This window comes from Notamacropus eugenii, chromosome 3, assembly GCF_028372415.1.
Source record: "Notamacropus eugenii isolate mMacEug1 chromosome 3, mMacEug1.pri_v2, whole genome shotgun sequence".
Taxonomy (NCBI): domain Eukaryota; kingdom Metazoa; phylum Chordata; class Mammalia; order Diprotodontia; family Macropodidae; genus Notamacropus; species Notamacropus eugenii.
Genome location: NC_092874.1, coordinates 97,293,748 through 97,316,952, shown reverse-complemented (window position 1 = coordinate 97,316,952; position 23,205 = coordinate 97,293,748). Strand labels below are relative to the sequence as shown.

The 23,205-nt window shown below is 47.6% G+C and overlaps 1 protein-coding gene across 20 annotated transcripts in view; it reads left to right on the top strand.

Moving 5' to 3' along the window:
• The window catches only part of LOC140533059 (SCO-spondin-like), a 92,815-nt gene that overhangs the window by 65,318 nt on the left and 4,292 nt on the right, over positions 1–23,205 (top strand). For 11 of the 20 annotated variants that reach the window (XR_011976778.1, XM_072652356.1, XM_072652355.1 and 8 more), the window contains 28 exons: positions 2,850–3,010; positions 3,246–3,466; positions 3,686–3,727; positions 3,922–4,077; positions 4,562–4,771; positions 5,105–5,272; positions 7,430–7,561; positions 7,676–7,922; positions 9,671–9,823; positions 10,031–10,077; positions 10,366–10,710; positions 11,361–11,528; positions 12,638–12,768; positions 13,171–13,301; positions 13,690–13,736; positions 13,978–14,256; positions 14,641–14,799; positions 15,218–15,334; positions 16,353–16,491; positions 16,908–17,110; positions 17,222–17,383; positions 17,830–17,957; positions 18,296–18,438; positions 18,900–18,946; positions 21,067–21,290; positions 21,646–21,741; positions 21,949–22,009; positions 22,400–22,530. Coding sequence is in view for 17 of the 20 variants with exons in the window: in XM_072652356.1 (XP_072508457.1) it covers positions 2,850–3,010; positions 3,246–3,466; positions 3,686–3,727; positions 3,922–4,077; positions 4,562–4,771; positions 5,105–5,272; positions 7,430–7,561; positions 7,676–7,922; positions 9,671–9,823; positions 10,031–10,077; positions 10,366–10,710; positions 11,361–11,528; positions 12,638–12,768; positions 13,171–13,301; positions 13,690–13,736; positions 13,978–14,256; positions 14,641–14,799; positions 15,218–15,334; positions 16,353–16,491; positions 16,908–17,110; positions 17,222–17,383; positions 17,830–17,957; positions 18,296–18,438; positions 18,900–18,946; positions 21,067–21,290; positions 21,646–21,741; positions 21,949–22,009; positions 22,400–22,530 (4,248 nt within the window). In the remaining 3 variants the exon portion in view is untranslated. Of the gene's footprint in view, positions 1–2,849; positions 3,011–3,245; positions 3,467–3,685; positions 3,728–3,921; positions 4,078–4,561; positions 4,772–5,104; positions 5,273–7,429; positions 7,562–7,675; positions 7,923–9,670; positions 9,824–10,030; positions 10,078–10,365; positions 10,711–11,360; positions 11,529–12,637; positions 12,769–13,170; positions 13,302–13,689; positions 13,737–13,977; positions 14,257–14,640; positions 14,800–15,217; positions 15,335–16,352; positions 16,492–16,907; positions 17,111–17,221; positions 17,384–17,829; positions 17,958–18,295; positions 18,439–18,899; positions 18,947–21,066; positions 21,291–21,645; positions 21,742–21,948; positions 22,010–22,399; positions 22,531–23,205 lie in introns of those variants that run through there. The other 9 variants (XR_011976779.1, XR_011976780.1, XM_072652366.1 and 6 more) reach the window with 6 other exon arrangements.

The window sequence follows — 23,205 nt, the reverse complement described above, 5'->3', positions numbered from 1 at the left end:
ATAAAAATGCCCTTCTACTACCTAGCCCACAGGGCCTGTCTTGAGGAAAGCACTTTGTTAAACTTGAAATCTCTGTAGAAATGTATTCGTCCTGCTTTGGGTCTTGACTTGTGCTAGGAGAAAGGTACATTTCTGTGAGTGCCCTGAAGAGTCCAGTCTGGCTTCATACTGTCCCACAGGGACCTGATGGCAATTGTGTCCATTAAACCAGAGAAGGGCTTCAGGACATCAAGTGAGGTAACACATGCAAAGTGCTTGGACATTTTCACATGCTATGCAAGTGTCAGTCATTTTATAAATTGCCTGGGAAACCCTAGAGCACTATATACAGTCATAGCCACTATCATTATGGTTATTAAAAATTGTTATTATCCTATGTTTTCCACTGCCTATTTTCTTTCTGGTTTGAGCACAGACTCTGCCTCTGATTCTTTGATCTAACTCTTTGCTCACTAGTCAGCTATTAGGGCTGACAGGTGGAGGTAAGCACATTCTCCTTGTGTCCAGTCTGTCCCCGAGGAAGGAAGCATTTTTAAAGTACCTACTATGTGTCAGGCACTGTGCTGAACTCTTTTCAATTATTATTTTGTTTGATCTTCACAACAACCTTGTAAGGCGGTGCTAGTATTATCCTCATTTTACAGTTGAGGAAACCGAGGCAAACAGAGATTAAATGGTTTGTCCAGGGACACAAAAACCTATAAGTATCTGAGGCTAGATTTAAACTCAGGTCTTCCTGATTCTAGGTCTAGTGCTTTATCCACTGAGCTACCTAGAGTTAGGACGTTAGAGATTAAAAAGCTGAGCTTTCTCATTTTATGAATGAGGGAACCCTAGAGACTTCAGCAGAGATGGGATTCAAACCCAGCTCTCTGAGCTTTTAGATACAAGTTGATCCAAGGACCATCTGCAGTTGTCCCGATCCAGATGGCTCTGGAGGAGAAAGTGAGGCTGGTGACTTTGCACAGCTCTCCCTCACTTAGATCCAAATCACCTGCATGTCATGGCATCGCCTCCCTAATGTCATGGTTGTCTTTGAGAATAAAGGAAAAACAAGATCCCAGTATTGAAAGAACAGAGAAGCTAGGTGGCACAGTGACCTTGGGCAAGTCCCTTAATCCTGTTAGCCTCAGTTTCCTCATCTGTAAAATGAACTGGAGAAGGAAATGGCAAGCAACTCTAGTATCTTTGCCAAAAAAACAAAACAAAACACTGTAGAAATGTTGAATGGCTGGGCCCGAAAAGAGTCATTAGTGGTTGGAGGTCAATTTGGAAGGATGTTTCTAGTGGTTTGTCTTTGGGATCTGTTTTTGACCTTGTCCTATTGAATTTATTTTTAATCAGTGGCTTGAATAAAGACATAGATGCTATAATTATTAAATTTGCGAATGATACAAAACTAAGAAGGATAGCCAGGAATGAACTGGAACAATATTATTAAAATTTCAGCATGAGCATTTATGTCCTGGGAATCTGTAAATGCTACAAATCAGGGTTTGACTTGTTGTTTTGTTGATTGTTCAGACTTGAGAAAGTGATGGAGAAAATGTCAGTAATGCAGGTCAAACTCAAAATTACATTATATGTACAGGTTTGTTGTTCCCCTCAGAAAGCCAGCTGTTAAACATTTGCCAGCACATCCCTGGGAAGAACTAATATAGAGGATTTCACATAGACTAGAATATTGGGCTGAATCTACTAAGGTTAAACTTGGCAGGAACAAAGGTGAAGTCTTCAGAAAGCTGACTTCAAAAATATAAGATAGGGAAGATGTGTCTAAATAGTAGTTCCCTTAGAAAGAACTTGAAAATTTTAGTGAGTGGACCACAAATTCAACACAAATCAAGAATATGTTATGGAAAGCATACAAAGCTTAGGTGGTCTTTACCTACATTGAAAGTCAACATATTCAGAACTTTTTATTGTTGTTGAGTTTTTTTTCAATCATGTCTGACTCTTTGTGACCCCATTTAGGATTTTTTTGGCAGAGATACTAGAGTAGTTTGCCATTTCCTTTTCCAACTCATTTTACAGATGAGGAAACTGAGGCAAATAGGGTTAAGTGACTTGCCCAGGGCCACAAAATTTAGTAATTGTCTAAGGTCAGATTTGAACTCAGGAAGATGAGTCTTCCTGATTCCAGGCCTCTCACTTTATCCGTTGAGTCATCTAGCTGCTCCATGTTTAGAACTAGGGAAATGATAATCTTGCTGCCCTTTTTCCTGTTCAGGCTACGTCCTGTTGTCTGAGTTGTGGGAGCCACCTTTTCGAGGAAGGACCTTGATGAGCTAGAGAGTATCCCTCAGAGGTGGATCAGATTGCTGAGGGGCCTTGAGATCATGTGGAATGGGAAAAGGTTGAAGGAAATGAAGATGTTTATTGGCAGTGACAGATAGGTGGTGCACTGGATAAAGCTCAGGGCCTGGAGTCAGATCTAGTCACAGACTTTTAATAGCTGTTTAATCTTGGGTAAGTCAACCTCTGCCTGCCTTAGTTTCCTTGACTGTAACATGGGGATAATAATAGTGCCTACCTCCCAGAATTATTGTGAGAATCAAAAGAGATAATATTTGTAAGGTGCTTAGCATAATTCCTGGCACATAGTAGGTGCTGTGTGTTAGCTAAAAGAATAATTAACAATAATAATAATATATTGTAGAGAGGATTCTGGGTCAGGTACAGTTTGGAGAGGACAGTTTCTGAGGTCTCTTCCAGCTGTGAGATTTTTGAGTTTCTCTGACCTTCTTCCAGCTTACTTCTGACACAGTCCTTGCTCAGGCATCTGGTTGGCAGGGGATATTTTTTCCCCACCCTGGCTGACTATATTCCTCCCCCCTCCATTTCCTCAGGAATGCCCATGTGTCCTGACTGTATCCCTACTACAGGAGTTGGAAGCTCATAGCCCAGAATCCAGGGCACCTCTGCCCACCTTGGGAGAGACTGGGCAGCTCCTGGGGCCTGGGGATGAGCTTGATCCTGGCCAGACCCTCAGAATGGGCTGCAGCAACTGGTGAGATGGCCTGGCGGTGAGAGAGAGATCCTGGGAACCAAGCTTAGGAGAGGGAAGGAGAAGAGTGGGGATAGGGGAGGTGGAGGAATTGAAGGAAGAAGAGCCTGAGGGGCAGGAGGGTTAAGGGGGCTATCTGGTCTGTTTTCCTCCTGATATCTTGAGGACCAGATACCTCAGCTAGGCTTCTTTACTTCTTCTGTACCCATCTCCCTGTGTTCTCCTCCTTTCTCCTCAGTTCTTGTGCCCACGGGCAGTTCAACTGCTCCCTCATGCACTGTCCTGTGACTGGGGGCTTTACTCATTGGAATCAGTGGGGGCCCTGCTCCCGCTCCTGTGGGGGAATGGGCACACGCACTCGCACTCGGAAGTGTGCCCACCCCAAACCTGCCCATGGTGGCCAGGACTGCCAAGGACCCCGCCAGGACCTCGAATATTGTCTCAGCCCAGATTGTCCTGGTGAGTGGGGAGGGCAGAAAGAGAAGGAGTGGGATGGGCAGATTGGGAAACAGGTTTTGGTCTTCCTCTGTCCCATTCATCTTTACTTCTTTACTTTTTTTTCTCTGTGGGTCTTTATTTCTTTCTCTGAATTTCCCTTACTTTCTTTGCTTCTTTATCTTCTGTTATCTCTGTCTGTCTCTCTGTCATTGTCTGTGCTGACACTCCCTCTCTCCACAGAAGCTGAAGGATCCACAGTAGTGCCAGGGACAACCCTTCCAGGTATGGCCTGACCCCAGGTTCCCTGGCCCCATAATCCCTATCTTCTGTCTGAGGGGCTCCCAATCCCTTCTTAAACCTTTTGTCTCATCACTTCTCTTCTAGAGTGGGAGAGCCCTTAAACTCTTTCCCCTCCTGATGGAGGAGCCCAGGTTCTATCCTCCTTCAGACTGACCCTCTGACCCTTACCTCACCAGGTGGCTGGGGCACATGGTCACCCTGGTCCCCCTGCTCCCAAAGCTGCACTGATCTGGATCGTCCTGCCCTTCGTGGCCGGAGCCGCCACTGCCTGGCCAACTGCACCAGTGGGGAATCCATCCAGGAGCGGCCTTGCAACTTGCCCCTGTGTACAGGTAACCCTGGCCATCTCCCCAGACCACAGGGGCCTCCAACCCTTGCCCTTGACCCTTTCTTCTCAACGCTACATGGGAAATCAGATGGCTCCTACCAAATCCCATGTTAATCATATATACCCTTAAGTATAACACACTCTTCAAAGCACTCTCTAAATGTCATCTTATCAAAATGCTCCTGAAGATGAGTCATTATCCTTATTTGACAGAGGCCCCGAGAGACAGAGCTGAATTGCTCAAGGTAATACAGCAAATCAGCAATTAAGCCAGGATCAGAGCCTCCATCTTTAGACTCATCTTTGGGATTATTGTTTGGCCCTTGAGCCTAGGCTGGTGGTGTCGTCTTAAGGTTAGAATTCTGGTTTGATCTGGGGAGACCCACCCAAGTGACCTGTTCAGATTGAGGAGAGGATAGGAGATAGGGGATTGCTCCAGCCAGAGACTGACCTCTTTTGTATCCTGTCCCCCATCCCTCCCTCCCCAGCCAAGCCCCCGTGCTCTGGCCCAGGATGCCCTGGGAGGAACTGCTCCTGGACAGAATGGGCTCCTTGGGCCCACTGCTCCCGGAGCTGTGGTGTGGGCCAGCAGCGTCGCTTGCGGGCATACTACCCCCCTGGGCCTGGTGGGCATTGGTGCCCTGACATTCTCACTGCCTACCAGGAGCGCCGATTCTGCAACCTGCGGGCATGTCCAGGTAAGAGGATGCTGTTTGAGGCAGAAAGGGGCATCATGAGGAGCTGTAGCACCTCGTGAGGAGTACAAGAGGTCAGGGGGCCTGGGTCCATGTCTGGGCACAATGTCCACCCTCAACTATTCCCCCTGCACCCAGGCATTCTGCCAGGGTTCAGTAACACTCCTGACATCACTTCCATTGCCCTAAGACACCTGCTGGTTATCATGCTGCCCTGAAATTTCTTATCTAGAACAAGGTACCACCCGGTGCAGTTTTTGGCAAGCAGGAGATGTTGGAGGGTGATTATGTCCCCCTGATCATGTGAAAGCTGATCCCCTTCATCTCCTCATACAGTGGCCGGAGGCTGGTCCCATTGGAGCCCCTGGTCCTGGTGTGACCGGAGCTGTGGAGGAGGTCGCTCACTGAAGAGCCGCAGTTGTACCCGGCCCCCACCCAAGAATGGGGGTGCTCCCTGTTCTGGGGAGCAGCATCGCGTCCGGCTTTGTAACCCTGAACCTTGTGGTAAAGTAACAATAGCAATCATTATGAACAATAATTAGATTCTAGGTAGGCAGTGTGGCACAGCGCATAGAGAGCTGGCTTAAAGTCATGATGACCTGGGTTCGAATGACACTTTTGACTCTTACTTCGTGACTCTGGGCCAGTCATTTAACATCTCAGTACCCCAGGAAGGTCTTGAAGTTCCCTCTCTATACTGACAGAAGAAGTTTTCCCATCAGGAGTTTCCAATATCAATAAAGTCATGGATCCTATTTAAAATAAAATAAATTATTAATATGATGTCAATATTACTAAGAATTCTTTCATGTAAAGATTTCTACTTTGCCAAGAGTTTTCCCATTTGTTAGCTTGTTTGAGCTCTGAGACAACTCCAGTGAGGGAGGATGAGTAGATTGAGAGGAGAGGCGCCAGGGCATGGCTTCCTCTCCTAGTCTAAGCACCTGGGGATGCTTCTTTGTGCTAGCTTGGATCCTCCATCTTTGATTTTCTTACCTGGTCTTTTCACCACCAATACGTGTTGCTTCAAATCCAAAGCTTTTTTTCTTTCTTCCTCAACAAAACTGGGGCGGGGGGGGGGAAGACAAAGATTCTCGCCTAATCTTAGTTTGAAGCAGTCACAAGAAAAGGAAACAGAAGTGGTGAAACAATCAACTGAAGAGACAATTACAAAGTGGGATGACATCTCAAAAGTTTCGTCTCACAATATAAACTGAAAGTGGGTTTTTATTGGAAGTAAATAGAGCTGTACCCAGATGCTGCTGGTCCTCCCTTTAGAGATGCAGAGTTAGATTTGATAAGGACCACTATATTCACTCCAATAAGAGGCAGCGTGTGATGGAGTGGACAGAGATTTGGTCCTGAAACCAGAAAGACCCAAGTTCAAGTCTGTAATTCCTGTGGGCTATGTGACCCTGGGCAAGTCTATCTAACTTGGTGGTGGTCTAGGCCAGAGATGTCAAATGTGCAGATTAAAATATAATTGGGACCAGATTAAAACCAGATTAAAATATAATTGGGAAATATTTAACAAAATAAAGCAAACTGCAACACAACATTGATAATGTTAATTTGTGGTTTTCTAAGCCGAGATGTACTGGGGATTCATTTCTCTTTGAGTTTGACACCACTGGTCTAGGCAGTAGTCTAAGACTCTAAGTTGCCTGGAGGAGGGGCCAACTTCTATTAGTAGGTGTTTCTATGCTACTGAAATTAAAACTCCTTGTCCCTTTAGTCTTAGAAGATAAAAGACATGTATACAAATTACTTGGACATGAGGGAAATTGAGATACCTATCAAGAAGCAGGCTAGGCAAAGTGCCCTGATCATAGGATCATAGATTTAGATCTGAAAGGGACCTTAGAGACCATTAAGTCTAACCTCCTCCCTTACAGATAAAGAACTTGAGGCTAAGAGAGGGCAAGTGATTTGCTCAGGTCCTATAGCTAATAAGTAAATGAAGAAAGTCTTCTTGATGCTAGACCTAGCATGTAGTCTTCACTGTCTCTTGTCTGCCCCTCAAGAACCTGTCAGATGGAAATGTGTATGTGGGGAGGGGCTCATTCCAGGTATGTGGGAGGGCCTAAGCAAAGGTATCAAAATGGAAGAGGGCAGAACTGTAAGTGGGACATAGACAAGAGCATATGAATGGAAAGGAGGATAATAGGAGACCAAACTGGAAAGCTATTATAATATTCTGAGCAAGAGGAGATGAGGACCTGGAATAGGGTGGCTACAGGGAGAACTGAAGGGGATTAGGGACTAGGAACCAGGTCACCTGACTCCCAATGCTCTTTCTCTTATGCTATGGTTGTCATAGGGAGTGAGTTGGGGAAACTTCAGGTATCATAGTGATGGAATTTGATTCATTAATTGATCAATCAAGCAAATTAAATTGAGAATCTACATTATGCTCTACTTCATGCTAGGCTCTGCTGGGAATACCTAGAAATGTTAGATAGGATCCTTACCCTCAAGGAGCTTATAGTCTTGGGATGAGGCATGGTGTGGAATGGAGAGATGAGGTTTCCTTATGTTCCTACAAACATCCTCAGGTGTCTTCACAGTGGGTATTAGAGATATGTTGGGGAGGGAGGAGGGAGAGAGCTTCAACATGGGCTCAGACCATTGTCCCCTTACTCTGCCTGTCCTCATCTTTAGAGAAAGGCTGCCCTCCAGGCATGAAGGTCACAGAGTGTGCCAACCGATGCCCACGCCACTGTTCAGACCTCCAGGAAGGTATTGTGTGTCAGGATGGCCAGGCCTGTACACCAGGTTGCCGCTGCCTGGAGGGTATGTGCCTATGTGGTGCCTACATGCAGGGTGGGGTGGAGGGTTTGGCAGCTCCTATTCCCTTCATCTGGTGCCAGGTGGGAAGCACTTTGCCTACTCCTCCCTCTCCTCCAGGGTTCCTGGAGCAAGATGGAGGGTGTGTGCCAGTTGAGCACTGTGAATGCACTGATGCTCGTGGGTACAGCTGGGTACCAGGGAGCCAGCACCAGGATGATTGCAATAACTGCACATGCCAGGCGGGGCTGCTATCCTGCAGTACCCAGCTCTGCCCACCACCTGCTTATTGTGCCTGGAGTCACTGGTCATCTTGGTCAGCATGCAGTCATTCCTGTGGCCAAGGAGGGCAGCAAAACCGCTTCCGGTAAGGGACCTCCTGGTCCATGCTTGGTGGGCACTTTCTCTGTACAGTCCTCTGGATTCCTCTCATCCTTTCCTCATATTAACTTGGGCATTTCTTCACTTGTCTCCAGCTCCATCTCCCTTAATGCTGCTCTTTCCCCCTGACATCTCAGTCTCCTCCTGATATCTCTTCTTCCCTGATATCTCTCCTCTGATGTCTGTCTCCTCTGATGTTTCTCTTTGCCAACTGTCTGCCTCTCTTCCCACAAATTGGGTTCAGATTCTGGATATGATACTTGCTACTTATATGACCTGGGGCAAATCATGACTTTTTCTGGGCTTTAATTTTCTCATCTGTAAAATGAAAGGATCAGACTGGATCAGTGGTGTGCAGTTTTTTTTTGACTCATATATTAACAATAATACCCCATAGAGTTTATATGGTGCTTTACGATTTGTAAAGTGATTTACATGTGTGAGATCATTTGATCCTCACAACAATCCTGGGAGAGGGGGTTGGTACTATTATTATACCCATTTTACAGGTGAGGGAACTGAGGCATGTCAGAGATGAAATAACTTTTCAAGGGTCACACAGCTAGTAAGTGTCTGAGGTCAGATTCAAACTCAGATCTTTCTTACAACCAGGCCCGTCCCTCTAAAGCTGACAGCACTATAGGAGAGTCAGGATGATTGAACAAACATAGCTTTCCTTCAATGATAGTTGCTGTTTTCTTTGACTACTTTAAAAATTCAAGGTCTCATGGGTTTTAAGGTTAGTGTATAGGGTTAATAGGGGATGTTTTGTCTATTTTGAGAATAATATGCTTACCAGACTTTGTATGCAGGGTAAGTAAAATATATATTAAACAAAATTATTTATAGGTTTTTAAAAATCTGAGTAGCATACATCCAGAATATCACAGTCCCACTTATTGAAACTAAACTCTCCGCACGTCCTTTGAGGATCAATAGACGATCTCCAAGGTTCCTTCCCATTCTAACCCTGTGGTCACTCTTTTGTCTCTCTCCCTCTCATTTTCTTTCTCTCCACCTCTGTGCCTCTTTCTTCCCTCAGTGACCCCTTCTTTCTAGGATGCTGTTTCTTTTAACTTGAACTCTGTGCCTCCTCCCACTACTCAATCACATTTCCTTCCCTGAGTTACCTAACATTTCCTTATAAAGTTTCCCTTTCTTTAAAAAAAATTTTTTTATAGTGAACTAAAACATCATCAACAAACACAAACATTTCCCTATACAAAAAAGGCCCCCAAATAGGGATTGTACATGAAATTTTAAGTCCATTACGTATTATTGATTTCTTAAAAATGTAGATTAAATTCAGTGTGGAGTGCCAATATTGCCCTACTTGTCTATATCCCCTTCCTGAATGCCTATTATAGGCATCTGAGGATTTTTAAAGGTTACTTTGCCACCTTCCTCCTCCTCCTTCATCTGCATCTTCATCATCATCATCATCTTCTTCTCCTTCTTCTCCTCTTCCTCCCCTCCTCCCATCCTCTTTTTCCTCTTCCTCCTCTTCTGCCTCTCTCTCCTCTTCCTGTCGCTCATTTTCCCCTCCCCAGCGTATCCTCTTTCCCTTCTATGCCTGCCAGTCCTAGCCCAACTTTCCTCACTTCTCATCTGCCTCTCCAAACCTTAGCTCGTTGCCTCCTGTCTTTTCATCACCCTTCCTCTCAGATGTCCTAGAAAAGGGTCCCTGGGATCCCATCTCACTCTCTCTCTGCTTTTCCCCTCAACTTCACCCAGGTCATCCACATCAGGTTCATGGGCCCCTGAGTGCCGGGAGGAGCAGTCACAGAGTAAGCCCTGCCCCCAGCCTCTGTGCCCACCTCTGTGCCCACATGGCAATCGCCTCAAGGCCCTCGGGGACAGTTGGCTACAAGGAGAGTGTCAGCAGTGGTGAGTCCCCAGGCAGCAGTGGGCGCAACTGCTCTAGATGGGAGTGAATGTGTGGCTGGTACATTGGGCAGGGACCTGGCCATGACAGTGTTACAGGATAAGAGAAGCACCAAGTTGGGACAAATGCTTGATGAAAGGCGTTGGTCCTCTGAAGCTTTGTTCCAGCTGTGCTTTCCAGGGACTTAAGTCTCTATCTCCTCCCTCCAGCTCCTGCACCCCAGAGGGCATTATTTGCCAGGACATGGACTGTTCAGGTGCAATATCCCTAATTCCCACCTTTGCCCTTTCCTGCTTCCTTCTCTGTTGCTGCCTTCCCAGCTCCATTCCTTCTCTTCTACTATAGCTAGCCTCACAGCCTGTTCTCATTGCTGTTCATTTTTCCATCTGGCCCTTGAGACCAAAAGAAGGCGAGATTCTACTTATACCCTTTTCCAGAAACCTCTTAGAGTCCCCTTTAACTCCTATACCCTGAGGGTGGTGATGCCTCTGACTATTAGCCCCATTGTCCTGGCTCCTTTGACCTCTAACCTTTGTGTTTACAGTGCCTGGGGCTTGGACACAATGGTCCCCCTGGTCAGATTGTCCAGTTTCCTGTGGGGGTGCAAACCAGGTTCGAACCAGAGCCTGCATTGACCCACCCCCACAACATGGGGGGTTGCCCTGCCCAGGCCCAGATACCCAAGCCCAGTCTTGTGGGCAGCAACTTTGCCCAGGGCTGCCTGTGTCCTGCTCCTGGGAGCCATGGGGACCTTGCTCCAGAAGCTGTGGCCCTGGCCTTGCCTCCAGATCTGGCTCCTGTCCCTGCTCCCCAAATGGCACTGGTCCTTCCTGCAATGGTTCCGCACCCCACCTGGACACCCGGGCCTGTTACCCTGGACCTTGCCCAGGTAAGAATAGAAAAACAGTGAGGTATAGTGGAAAGACCATTGAATTTAGGGGCAGAGAGCCAGAGCTCCAATTCTAGTTGTGTTTTTACTACTTATGTGAATTTAGGTATTACTAAATCTCTCTTGGGTCTCATCTGTAAAGTGAGGGGGTTGGATGAAATGATTGCTGAGGTCCCTTCTGGCTGTAGATCAGTGATCATTATGACTGTTTAATTTCCTTTCCTGCTGGTGTTAAAGTTTGGGGAAGGAGAGAGAGGAGAACAGTAGGGTGGATAGAAAATTTCACAAAAAAATGATTTCTACTTGTGACTTTTTTTCTGAAAAAAAAAAAGCAAAAACTCTGGCCTCTCTAATTTTTATTATTTCACTTTTATGATATTCTTTTCCTTCTTCTCTGTCTTCCCCCCCTCCCCCTGCCCCTCCTCACCGACTTCTTTTCGACTCCATAGTGGGATAGAGTAGAAAGATTGTATAGCTGTGAATCATGGGAAGGGAACCCTGCCAGAAATGGCCCAAGCTTCCTCTGAATGTCCTGTATTTTCTTACCACTTCCTCCTTTCTTGCTATCACTGGGACAAAGATTGGGAGCTTATGCAAGACATCACTGGAAGAAGTATCTGGCTGACTCCCTCTTTCATTGTCTCTCCTAGAGGAGTGTGTGTGGACCAGCTGGAGCAGCTGGACGGTCTGCTCATGCCAGGTGCTCGTCCAGCAGCGATACCGGCACCAGGGCCCAGGCCCCAGGGGGACCAGTCAGGAGACCCCCTGCACCCGCCTGGACGGCCACTTCCGGCCCTGCCACCCCAGAAGTTGTTCTGGTGAGAAATGACTGCTGGGGTACACTGAGCGTGAAGAGAGGGAGGGAGGATCCAGGGACTAGGGAGAGTAGGTTCCCTTTTGTGCTGCTCCCGGCTGCCACTAGTGCCTTACCCAGGGCTCCTGGCTTGCAGGGGAAAAATCTCCTTTCTTGCTAGAGCCCTCAGCTATCCTGGACCTCCCTGACAGCCCTCTTGACCTACTGCTCCATCCTACCTGGCAGTTACTATACCAAGAGTGATTATTCTTTGCCCTCACTCGTGGTTGGTGTGGTATGGAAAGGCACCTGTACTATAGTGGAAAAGATCCTTGGAATCAGAAGACCTGGAGTCAAATCCTGGCTCTAATACCTACTAGATGCTTGACTCTGGGCCAAGTGCCTTCACTGCTCTCAACCTCAGTTCCTCAGTTGAGGAATGGGAACAATAATGTTTGTATTACCTACCTTACAGAACTGTGAGGAGAGCCTGTTATAAATCTTAAAGCCTGCCTAAATGAGAGTTATCATTATTTCCCACCCAAAGTTCATCCCTAACTATGGTATTTTCCTATCCATAGCCTCTGGTATAGTCAGGCAAAGTTCCAAGTTCTCTATCTCCTATGTCTGTCAAATTTTCTCCCATCTCTAGACTTCAGGTCAAACGAAAATATTCTTACCCTCCCACCTGTCCTAGCCTTCCACACTCTTTTTTAGCTCCTTCTCTTCCTCCCCCTGCCTCCTCCTCCATGGACCTCTCCCTGAGTTATCATCATTCACTCCCTCAAATCCTTCCCTGATATAGTAGGTTTATATGGGCACTAGGGTGGGACGCTTCCATTGTGGGGCTGGTGGGTCAATCACATTCCTGCTATGGTCAGTGCCTTGACTTCAGGAACTATCTCAGCCATACTGGGTAGCACCCCCCTCCTTCTGGCATCCCAAATTTCTCATTCTCCCCCCTCTCAGATTTCCCCCATGATCTTTACTTTTTACTATTGGAATCCCTCTTTGGGTTAGACACCATCAATCAGGACATACTCTTGGGTGATGCTTTGGGTAGGAGTGAGGAGGGGACTCTATTGAGGTCTCCCCACCCAGTCACTATGCTTCTCTAACTTCTCCTTACCCCAGAGGAGAACTGTGAGCCACCATTCGAGTTCCAGGCCTGTGGCTCCCCTTGTGCTGGACTCTGTGCCACCCATCAGCATGCTGGTCTTTGCCAGGACCTAGCTCCCTGTCAGCCCGGCTGCTACTGCCCCAAGGTGAGGGGAAGAAAGGCAGCAAGAAGACACATCTCTGGGGAGGGAGAGAGGGCATGTCTTAAGGCTATTGTGAGGAAAGCCTCACAGGAAGACCTGAGTTCAAGTCTTGCCTTAGTTTACTATCTGTATGAACTTGAGCAAATGACTCAACCTCTCTGAGCCTTAGTTTCCTCATCTGTAACAGGGGGATAATAAGAGCATCTACCTTCCAAGGTTGATGTGATGCCCAAATGATCTATGTCCATATCTCTGTCCATGTCCATGTCTATGTCTATATTTATCCATTGTCTCTAGAATGTCCTTTTGAAAAACCTATAGGTTTTACCTGGGAAAACAGGGAAGTTTGGGACAGACAGGGTCTCTGTGAATCCAGCACCCAATTCTTCTTTTCCTCTTTTCCAGGGGCTATTAGAACAGGCAGGGGGCTGTGTCCCTCCTGAACAGTGTAACTGTCTCTTGGGCCCCAGCAATGGAGTAAGAGAGCCCCAGACTCTGGCTCCTGGAGAACACATACACCTGGGTTGTAAAGAGTGGTAGGTGATGGAGGAGAATGGGTTGGAGACAGGGTCCCATGGAGAATCTGGGACTGATGCTGGACTAGAAAACCTAGGAGAGATGAGTTCTTAGTTCAGGTCCAAGGTCTATGGCCAAGAAAGGAATGGGAGGAAGTGGGGAGAGGTAGGGACATTTATCCAACCTTGACAAAGCAAATTGAATGAAGGTCTAGGAAGCCTGGGCATGGGGTGGACTATCTGAGAGATTGGACCCATGGGTATATCCTTCTTCCCCTGTCCCATCCTGAGTATTCCCAGGGCTCCAGTTCTTCTCCTTCACCTTCAGTCACCAAATTCCTCAGGGGCATGTCCCCTACCCCTACCCCTACCCCTACCATGACACCCACAGAAAATGCCCTCTCTACAGTGTCTGCCAGGATGGAGGATTGCAGTGTTCCAGTCTTAACTGCCAAGGTAACTCTAGATCTCCCTTGACACCTTCTCCTTCCCATCTTTGCCCCAGCTCCATTGGGCTAGTCTTCCATGACTCACACAGACCAAGCCTAACTACTTCTCATGCCTCCTGTTCCCTAATTCTCCAGTCTCCTTCATGCCTGGGTCTAGTGATTTCTACTAGAGCTGAGAAATACATATGGGAGAAACAGGGATTGTGGGAGACAGGCCTGGATTCCCCATACCCATGTACTACCCCCAGGTCTTCTACCCCTGAGTGGGTGGTCAGAGTGGTCACCCTGTGGACCTTGTTTGCCACTTGCTGCTCTGGCTCCCACCTCGCTGAGTGCCCTATGGGAGCATGGACTCCAGGATGGACCCTCTCCTATGCCTGCTGATTTCCCCATACTGGCCTCAGAGCAGCATCGGCACCGCCTGTGCCTGGATCCCGAGACAGGAAAGCCCTGGGCTGGGGACTCTCAGTTCTGCACTGCCGTTCTGAGCCAGCAGCGTCTCTGCCCTGACCCTGAAGTCTGCCAAGGTAACAGGAGGAGAGACAGGGGACCTAGAAAGTGACATGGTCCTACCACCAGGATGGAGCTAGGAGGGAGTTTCTTTCTAGGGACCAGGCCAGTGTCCACACCCAATGAGGATTTTGAACCAGGCCTGAGCTCCCTCTCCTCTCCTTCCTTTTTCCTTTCTGGTCTTTGGCTTAGAGTGGTTTATAGTTGCCAAACTGAAATGACATTTTCAGAAATGACTTACAAAGCCTACTCCTCCTTAGAACCAGCTGTGCTTCCAGAAGGAAACCAAGGAAGGTCTTGGTATAGGGGCCATCTCCATTTGGGAAATTGGAATGGGAAGTAAGCCCTGACCTATTCCTCCTACCATTTATCCAGTAATCTTTCTCTCTTTGCCCAAGTAGACCCTTGTCAATGGGAAACCTGGAGCTCTTGGAGTCCATGTCAAATATCTTGTAGTGGAGGATTCCGGCTAAGATGGCGGAAGGCAATGGGACTTGCCAGAGAAAGATGCCAGGAACCCTGGGCTCAGACAGAAAGTTGCAATAGTGATCCATGCCCAGGTAACCCTCCTACTCCAGGAACCCTAGGTATTTAAGACAGAGGCTGATAACAGGGAAAGGAGGGCTCCTGTTGGGTAACAACACAGCCTCTGCCTCAGTTTCCTCAACTGAAAAATGGGGATAATAATAGTGTCAATCTCACAGAACTGAGGTGAGGATCAAATGAAATCACATCTGTAAGGCACTTAGCACAGTGTACGCACATAGTAGTCACTTAATAAAGGCTTGTTTCCTTCTACTTCCTTTTTTTAATAATAGTGCCAGTGGGCAAGTGAGGGATGGGGAAGAATGCAGGGAGAACAAAGGTAGGGACTACAGAAGGAAAGAATAATGTAGTGGAGAGATTGGGGGGTGGTGGACAAAATGGGGCTCTCATTTGCCCCACATTCTTCCTAACATACATCTTTTGTGTCCCTAGGGGAGAGTTGTGAAGCCCGAGGTACAGTGCCAACAGCTGACTGTGCCAATCAATGTCCCCGAAGCTGTATGGACCTTTGGAACAGAGTGCAGTGTCTTCAAGGGCCCTGCAGCCCAGGTATAAACCCGCCCTCCAATCAACTTTTTACTTTCTGTTGAAGGACCAAGCTAGAGGCTAATAGCCACCAGACTAATGTCCTGGTTCCAGCTCCCTAGCCATTGCTGCATATGCAGTAATAATTCCTGTCTGAAAATGTTTCATTTCCTCTATTTTGCTTAAAAATTATCCCACATCTTCTTTATCTAGCTCAAGGAAGCAGTGTGGATTTTTCCATACCCATAGCCTCCTTGGAAAAGCATTATTGGATTCCACCAATGAATTTCTCGTCCCAAAATGTTCAGTTTCCAAAGTAGTTTTGGAAATTTTGTAGATAATGGAGAACCATTATGTATTATGGATATGGTGTGAGATGCTGATCTGTACCTAGTTTCTACCATACTGCTTTCTAATTTTCCAAGAGTTCTCTTGCCCCAATAATAAGATTTTGTGATTTTTTTTAAACACTAGGGCTGCTCTGCTCATTTGTTTCTGCATATGGTATACTTAACCTCTTCTACTGATTAACTTTGAGATTAATCACTCAAGTACCAAATTATTTTGATGATTACTCTTTTATAGCATAGTTTAAGATTTGGTACTGCCAGACTCCTTTTTTTCCCCCACTTTTTTTCCATTAATTCCTTTTATGTTTTTGAACTTTTGTTTCTCCAGATGAATTTTGCTATTATTTTTTTTTAGTTCTATATATTAAGCCTTTGGTAGTTTGATTGGTATGATACTGAGTATGTAAATTAACTTGGGCAGTATTATCATTTCCACATTGACTTAGCCTACCCATAAGTAACCAATGTCTCTCCAAATATGCAGATCCATCTCTATTTGTATAGAATGTTTTGCAATTGTGTTCATATAGTTTTTGCATGAGTCCTGGCAGGCAGACTCCCAAGCATTTTACATTTTCTGTAGTTATCTTAAGCCATTGTGCATTAGGGAGAGAATGAATGTGTGTGTGTGAGTCTGTTACCCACCATCCTAGATCCTCCCCTAACCCTTCAAATCCTGTTTTCCCACCAAGGCTGTCGTTGTCCCCCTGGCCAACTGCTTCAGGATGGGCGTTGTGTACCTCTGTCTTCTTGCCCTTGTGGCTTCCCCAGCTCTAATGCCACTTGGGAGCTGGTCCCAGCTGGGGAGCTGCAGATGGATTGCCATAACTGGTATGGGGATGGTAGTGGTGCTAGGAGGGAGGCTGACTTAGAACCAGGGATGTACTAGAGTGTTAGAACAAGCTCTAGAAGGCTAATTGTTAAAATTTCAGTGTGAGCATCTATACCTCAGAAATCAGCAAACACTATAAATCAGGGCTTGATTTGTTATCTTGCTGATTGCCTAGATTTAGAAAAGTTATGGAGAAAAGTTTAATTGTGCAGATTAAACTTAGAAGTATGTTCTGCGTATTTTTGTTTGGAAAGTCAGTTCCTAAGCATTTAACAGCATGCATACACTGGGCCTGGAGCCCCTGGGGATGGTGGGTGAGAGGTGGGCTGTGGAAAAGAGTGGGAAGACAGGAAATGCAGTGACCCAGAGATTGACATCTCAGCCCTTCTCCCTTGATGTACCTGCCTGTCCTTAGTACCTGTGTCAATGGATCCTTTGTATGTGCGCCCTATGAGTGCCTGGCCTTTGGGCCATGGTCACACTGGAGTCACTGCTCAGCCTCCTGTGGTGGGGGTACCAGGGAACGGCACCAGAGCTGTGAGGAGAGTCTCCAGGGGTTCCCATGCCAACTCCAGGACATGAAGCAGATAGAAGAATGCAATTCTGAGCCCTGTACAAGTGAGTGCCCATGGATAGTCCCTCAGTTCCTGGTAACATGACTAAGCAGCTTCCCTAGATGCCCAGGTGCCATCCTGAGCTGTAGCTGACTGAGGGTACTCTGTATTTCAGCTTTATGTGAGGTGGGTGAGTGGTCAGAGTGGAGTGATTGCAGTGCCAGCTGTGGAGGAGGTGTGACAGAAAGGAAGAGAGATTCACCTCTGGGGACACTCTGCCCCCTGCTCTCACCCCTGCGGCTCCATAGCACATGCAACCCTCAGCCCTGCAGCCAAGGTAAGGGAAAGGGGGAAGCAGAGTCAGACAGAGGAGGGGTAAGGGGCAGAGATTCATTGCTTCTAAATCTTAAACTCTGGAGGTCAAGGAAAGGGTGTACCTAGAGTAAGAGGCAAGGAACGGAATATCCTATATTTTCATAGGATATTTTTTACCTTTCCAATAGCCTTTATAGCTATGATCTCATTTTATCTCAGTAACTCTCAGCTACATGCAGGGAAAGTGGTATATCTTCATTGTTGATTTGGAGAAACTGAGGCACAGAGAAGTTAAATGACTTGTCCTAAGTTTCTAAGACTGATCAGTGACAGAGCCACTTTAAGAAGCCAGGCCTCATGACTTCCAGCTCTGTGCTCTGAAAGATTGGAAGGTGAACCAAACCTAGTTCCTTCCATACCATGCGATTCCTCCCATGAAGCTGTGATCTCCCTTGTTTCCCTCACCAGAGTGCCCTCCTGGTCAGAGACCCACCCCCTGTGCCACATCATGCCCAAGCCGATGCTCAGACCTACAGTCTGGCACCCTCTGTGTGCAGTTGCCTTGCCAACCTGGCTGCGGCTGTCCTGATGGGCAGGTGAGTATAGTGAGAATGCTGTAGAGGTAGATTTTGGAGAAGTGTGTGTGTGTGTGTGTGTGTGTGTGTGTGTGTGTGTTGTGTGTGTGTGTGTCTGTCTGTCTTTTTATATTCCTTATGTGCCAGAGTGACATGTGTGCATGTGTCTTGGGAATGGAGATCTTGGATGATCTTATAAGAAGAGGACAGGCAATGCTGGGAAAGGGGAGGGGCAGAGAGGGGCTCAAGACCTGGGACTGGGAATACTCCATTAAGGTACTGTCAGTGTGGGGAGGCAGTAGCCTTACCAGAGCCTACCCTGGGCATGGGGCTAAACCAGTACTATATTTCTGCCTTAGCTGCTGCAGGCAGGCAGATGTGTCCCCTTGGCTGAATGCGCCTGCACCCAGCTTTCGCTGCCCTGGGCCCTCTTCTTGACACCAGAGGAGCAGGCACAAGAGCTGCCTTCTGGGACCATCCTTGTCCAGAACTGTACCCGCTGGTGAGGGCACCTAGGAACTCAGTAGTTGGGAAAATTTGGGGAGAAATGGGGGTGTGAGAGAGAAAAGGGATGGGAGTAAAGGAAAGGAGGGGGGATGGGGAGAAAGAAATGGAGTGGAATGCTCATCAGAAACTGCAACTGTAGGTGAGGGCACTTAGGAACTTAGAAACTTGGGGCATTTGGGGAAAAATAAGGAGGGGGAGAGAAATGGGACTGGGATAAGGCTAGAGATGAAATAGGAGAGGAGGGGAGGGGACAGAAGGGAATGGAGTGGAGTGCTCAGTAGGAATTATACCAACTGGTGGAGGGCCTCTAGCAACCTAATAGATGGGGCCTTTGGGGAGAAATGGGGGGAGAGAAAAGGGATAGGGTTAAACTAGGGATGGAATAGGGTAGGGATAGTAGAGAGGAAGGGAATGGAGAGGGATGCTCATCTGAGTCCTCTGGTTCTGTTCTGCCAGCCTCTGCCAGGAAGGATCCTTCAACTGTTCCGGTGGTGCTTGTCAGGGTGAGAGATAGCCCTGCCCAGCCCTCTTTCCACTGGCCCTATCCCCAAAGCAAGGGCAGGGCTTGTCTTGGGTCCTAAGGGCTGTATTAAGGATCTGGCTCACATCTAAGGTCCACATCTTCCCCACACCCAGGGCTCTAGGCATTGGACGTATCATTGGAGGTGGGGGTAGGAGTGGGGCTTCATTGGGAGTTATCAATGGCCAGGAGAGTGTGTTTGGGGAGGATGGGTGCTGATGTTTCCTCCTCTGATTTGCTTAGGTTATTTACTCACACTCTACCTATCCTTCAAGGTCCCACATTTCTCCTGACCCACACAGTGACCACTGGTCACAGTGACATCTTCCTCAATTTCTGTAATACTTCTGTCATCTAGCATTCATTGGTGCCCCTTTACTGCCTATCATTTTTAGTTACCTATCTATTAATGTCTTACCTTCCCAAGTGTATTGAAAGCTGGAGGTTTGGGGCTATGCTCATGCTCTTTTATTCCTTGTAGGATCTAGTCCCCACCTATGTGCCCAGCACATACTGTGATGAATACAGAGTCCAAAGAGGGAGCCTCCTACTCAGCTAAGAGATTACAGTCTAGCTGGGAAGAAAAAATATCAATATGGGGAATGGGTAGAGAGTGATACAAAGCAGTATTGATAATATATACAGAGAAGCGAAAGTTCATAGTGGACTGGAGCAGTTGATATGGCTCCCTGAAGAAGCCTGACTTGAGCTGGGCCCAGGAGGATGGGCAGGATTTGGCTGGCCAGAAAGTAAGGGGCATCCAGGTAGGGAGAACAGCATGGACAAAAGTGAGAATGGCTAACCTAAGGGGTCCTGTACCCTTGGGCATGTATGTGACTGGCAGGGGAGGGATGGAGACCCATCTATCCAGATGAGGTCAGTACCCCTGAATGTAATGCCTGTTTGCCAGCCTCCCTCTTCCACGAAGTCTTTACTTTCCAGTGAGCATCCCCAAAGGCCTGACTCCCTTCCTTATCTGTCCTGCCCTTTCCTCCATCTTCTTGTGTCTGGGGACCTTAGGGAGCACAGCCAGCTTGCTCTATAAGCAGTGGGGAAGGAGTCCTCAACTTCCATCCTCCTATGACACCCTCCAGGTCCTGCATACGAAGCCTCTGCTTGTCTCAGCAATCCTGCCAGTTGCCAGACTGGGCTAGGCAGGTTGGGGGAGGAGGGAACACACTGATAAGAGTAGGGAGACCTCAGGAGAGGAAGGTGAGGAGTCAAGAGAATTACAGAAGGTTCAACACAAAGGGACCTTAGGGGTCATCTAATCTATCTCCCTTATGATACAGAGGAAGAAACCAAGACCCAGAGAATGGAAGTGACTTAGCTAAGGTCATGCCTCCTTAGTGACAGAATTGGGACTCATCTCCTTACTCCTGGTCCTTTTTCCACTGTACTAATGAAGCTTGGTTGTATTCAATTCAATTCAGTTCCACCAGCCTCCACTGAGCACTCTACACACATCTGTGTGCCTATAGAGGCAGCATGGGATAGTGGAGGGATTAGTGTAATTAAATTAGAAATGACCAGGGTGAGAATCTCAGTTCTGCTACTCGCCACCCATGTGGCTTGGGCAAGATGAGGCCTGCACAATCCCTTCTCACTCTAAATTCTATGCTGCAAGTCACGCCTCTGCTCTCCAGGGGCTTGTAAGTTAGCTGGAGAGACAAGGCAGACAGACATCCACGGGACAATTAGGAAACCATTTCAAAAAGGTAGAAGATAGCACATGATAAGTGTTACAGACAGTAAGTGATGCTGGAGGAGTTGAGAGAAGAGAAAGAAGCATGTGACTGGGGTGGTTGGAAGAATCTTCTTAAAGGAAGGAAGGCTTGGGCAATCTTGAAGAATAGGGTGTGAGGAAAAGACTGTGTAGAGGTGGGAGCGAGCATGGTGTGATGAGGAAAAGTAAGGAAGCCAGTCTGTCTCGATGGGAAGAGATGTGTAGGGAAGGATTGTAGGGGCAAGGGACCCCAAAGGGAAATGAGAGAAGATGGAATCCTTTGGGGATGTCTGTCTTGGGGTCCCAGGCCCCTGGCCTGTGGGATGAGTTCCTGGTCTAGGGCTAATGGAAGTGGTGGGACTTGTGGTGCTCTCTAGCAGAGTGCCCGCCTGGAGAGAGATGGCAGCAGGTGGTGCCCGGGGAGCCAGGCCTGTGTGAGAAGACCTGTCAGGAGATGTATGCTGAGGAGCCACTTCAGAGCAACTGCAGCATAAGGCAGACTGAGGGCTGCATATGCCAGAGTGGGCATTACCGCAACCAGGAGGGCACCTGTGTCACGGCTGACCACTGCGAGTGCTGGCACCACGGACGCTTTTACTTGGTGAGATGCCCCCTTCTGCCAGCCACAGGAAAGTGCTATTTCTCCCACCCTGCTCTTCCAGTTTCTCTCTTTGTCCTCTCCCCCCTCATCCCTGGATACTGGTATAGACTCTTCAGCCTCAAAGCAAAGGTCATGGTATCTGATTTGAAAGCAGCTCTGGGCTGTTCAGTCTCCTTGCCATCCATAAAACACTGCTTCCTTGACCATGCACTAGAACCTGTTCTTTCTGCTGCTTTGTCCCTCTCACTTTGGCCTGTTTGGGAGGTCCCAGGTTGGACCAAGGGAAGAGGGTGTTTTAGAGAGAAAGGTTTGTAGTGGAAAGGATCTCATCCCATAATTATCCCCTTTCTTTCAGCCTGGGGCTGAGTGGCATGAAGACTGTGAGTGGTGCAGGTGCATTGATGGGAGGAGCTTTTGTGCCCGGAATTGTTCCCCCATCATCTGTGCTCAGGTACTGCTCTCTCCTTGGCCAGGGATGGCCTCTTGTGTTCTCTCTTCTTGAGGTATCTCTGAAGGAGCTAACATGCTGATCTGGGGAAGGGGACGTTCCACAGAGGCCAGGAGTCTAGGATGTGGGGTTCACTCTTGGGGTTACTGAGTGGGCAGTGAGTTGAGGTGGGATTCTTTTCCCAAACTGGGCCTTTGACTGTTCTTACAGGGTGAGATAAAAGTACAGAAGCCAGACCGTTGCTGCCCTGTCTGTCAGCCAGAGGCACTAGGTACAGAGTGAATGCTCAGGGGACTCCCCTGCTCTGCCCCTCTCTCTGTCCAACCCTACCTCCCTTCCCTTAGCTCCCTAAGCTCTGCTGTCTTTTCTGGACTGTCTCAGTTCTTCCTCTTCTCACTAGAAGTCTGAGAAAGAACTAGGGCCCAATTCATAGTCACCAAGCAGCTTTTGGCCCTGATCCCTCCTCTATCTGTGGGCCTGGTCCTGGCGTCCCAGCCCTGACCATTTCTAGCACTTTGATGTTCCTCAGGGTAGGGACTGAGGCTAGGCCCAGCCAGATTTCTGCCTTTCTCTGTCTAGCTCCAGCCCTCACCCTTTATCCCCTCTTCCTGCATGCCCTCATTCTATGCCTAACACTTGCTTCTCTCCCTTTTCCTAACAGAGGAGCTGCCAGTCTCCTGCAAGCACCTCACTGAGCTTCGAAACATCACCAAAGGCTCCTGCCACCTGCACCAGGTGGAGGTGAGCTACTGTAGTGGACATTGTCCTTCCAGCACCAACGTCATTTCTGAGGTGAGTGGTGGATCCTCCAGAAAGAGGGAGGGACAGAGGGATCATAGGATACCAGAGAACAGGAATATTGGGAAGGGAAGGCTTAAGAAATGGATGTCCTATTGTCCAATGGAAGAAAGTGTCATGTGGAGCATAAGAACTGATAGAATGAAGACAGCCAGTTTTACTGATTACTTACAACAGAGATAATTAATGCTAGTGAAAAAGTCATTTGGCTTAGGTTGAGGCCAGGGGTTTGCCCTAAATCCTGTTTAGTTCACTGTTTCTTCTACTATGGTCATTCTGTAACCAAAATAAAAGACTGCTAGCCATCAGCTACTCAGGACAGCTACTATAGGGTACAACCCTTCTGTACATACCTTTCCCCAAATCAATAGACACTTTCCCTTTCCTAATGGATATTCAAGACATATATTAGCAATTCATGGAAAGAGATAAAAGTCTACAATCTCTGGAGAGTTACAGAGATATCTAGCACAGAATCTAGATAATCTTAGTTGAAGACCCTTTCTTATATGGTCCATAATTATCTGGGATGAGCTTAGATGGGTAGAACATTCCTTACAGTCAGAGAGTCTGGCTCCCATGCTTCGTGGTACAGCCATCTTTGTTTGGGAGCTTAATCTGGATCTCACTGCTTCTTCCCAAGAAGATCTGCACTAAACTTGACTTTGC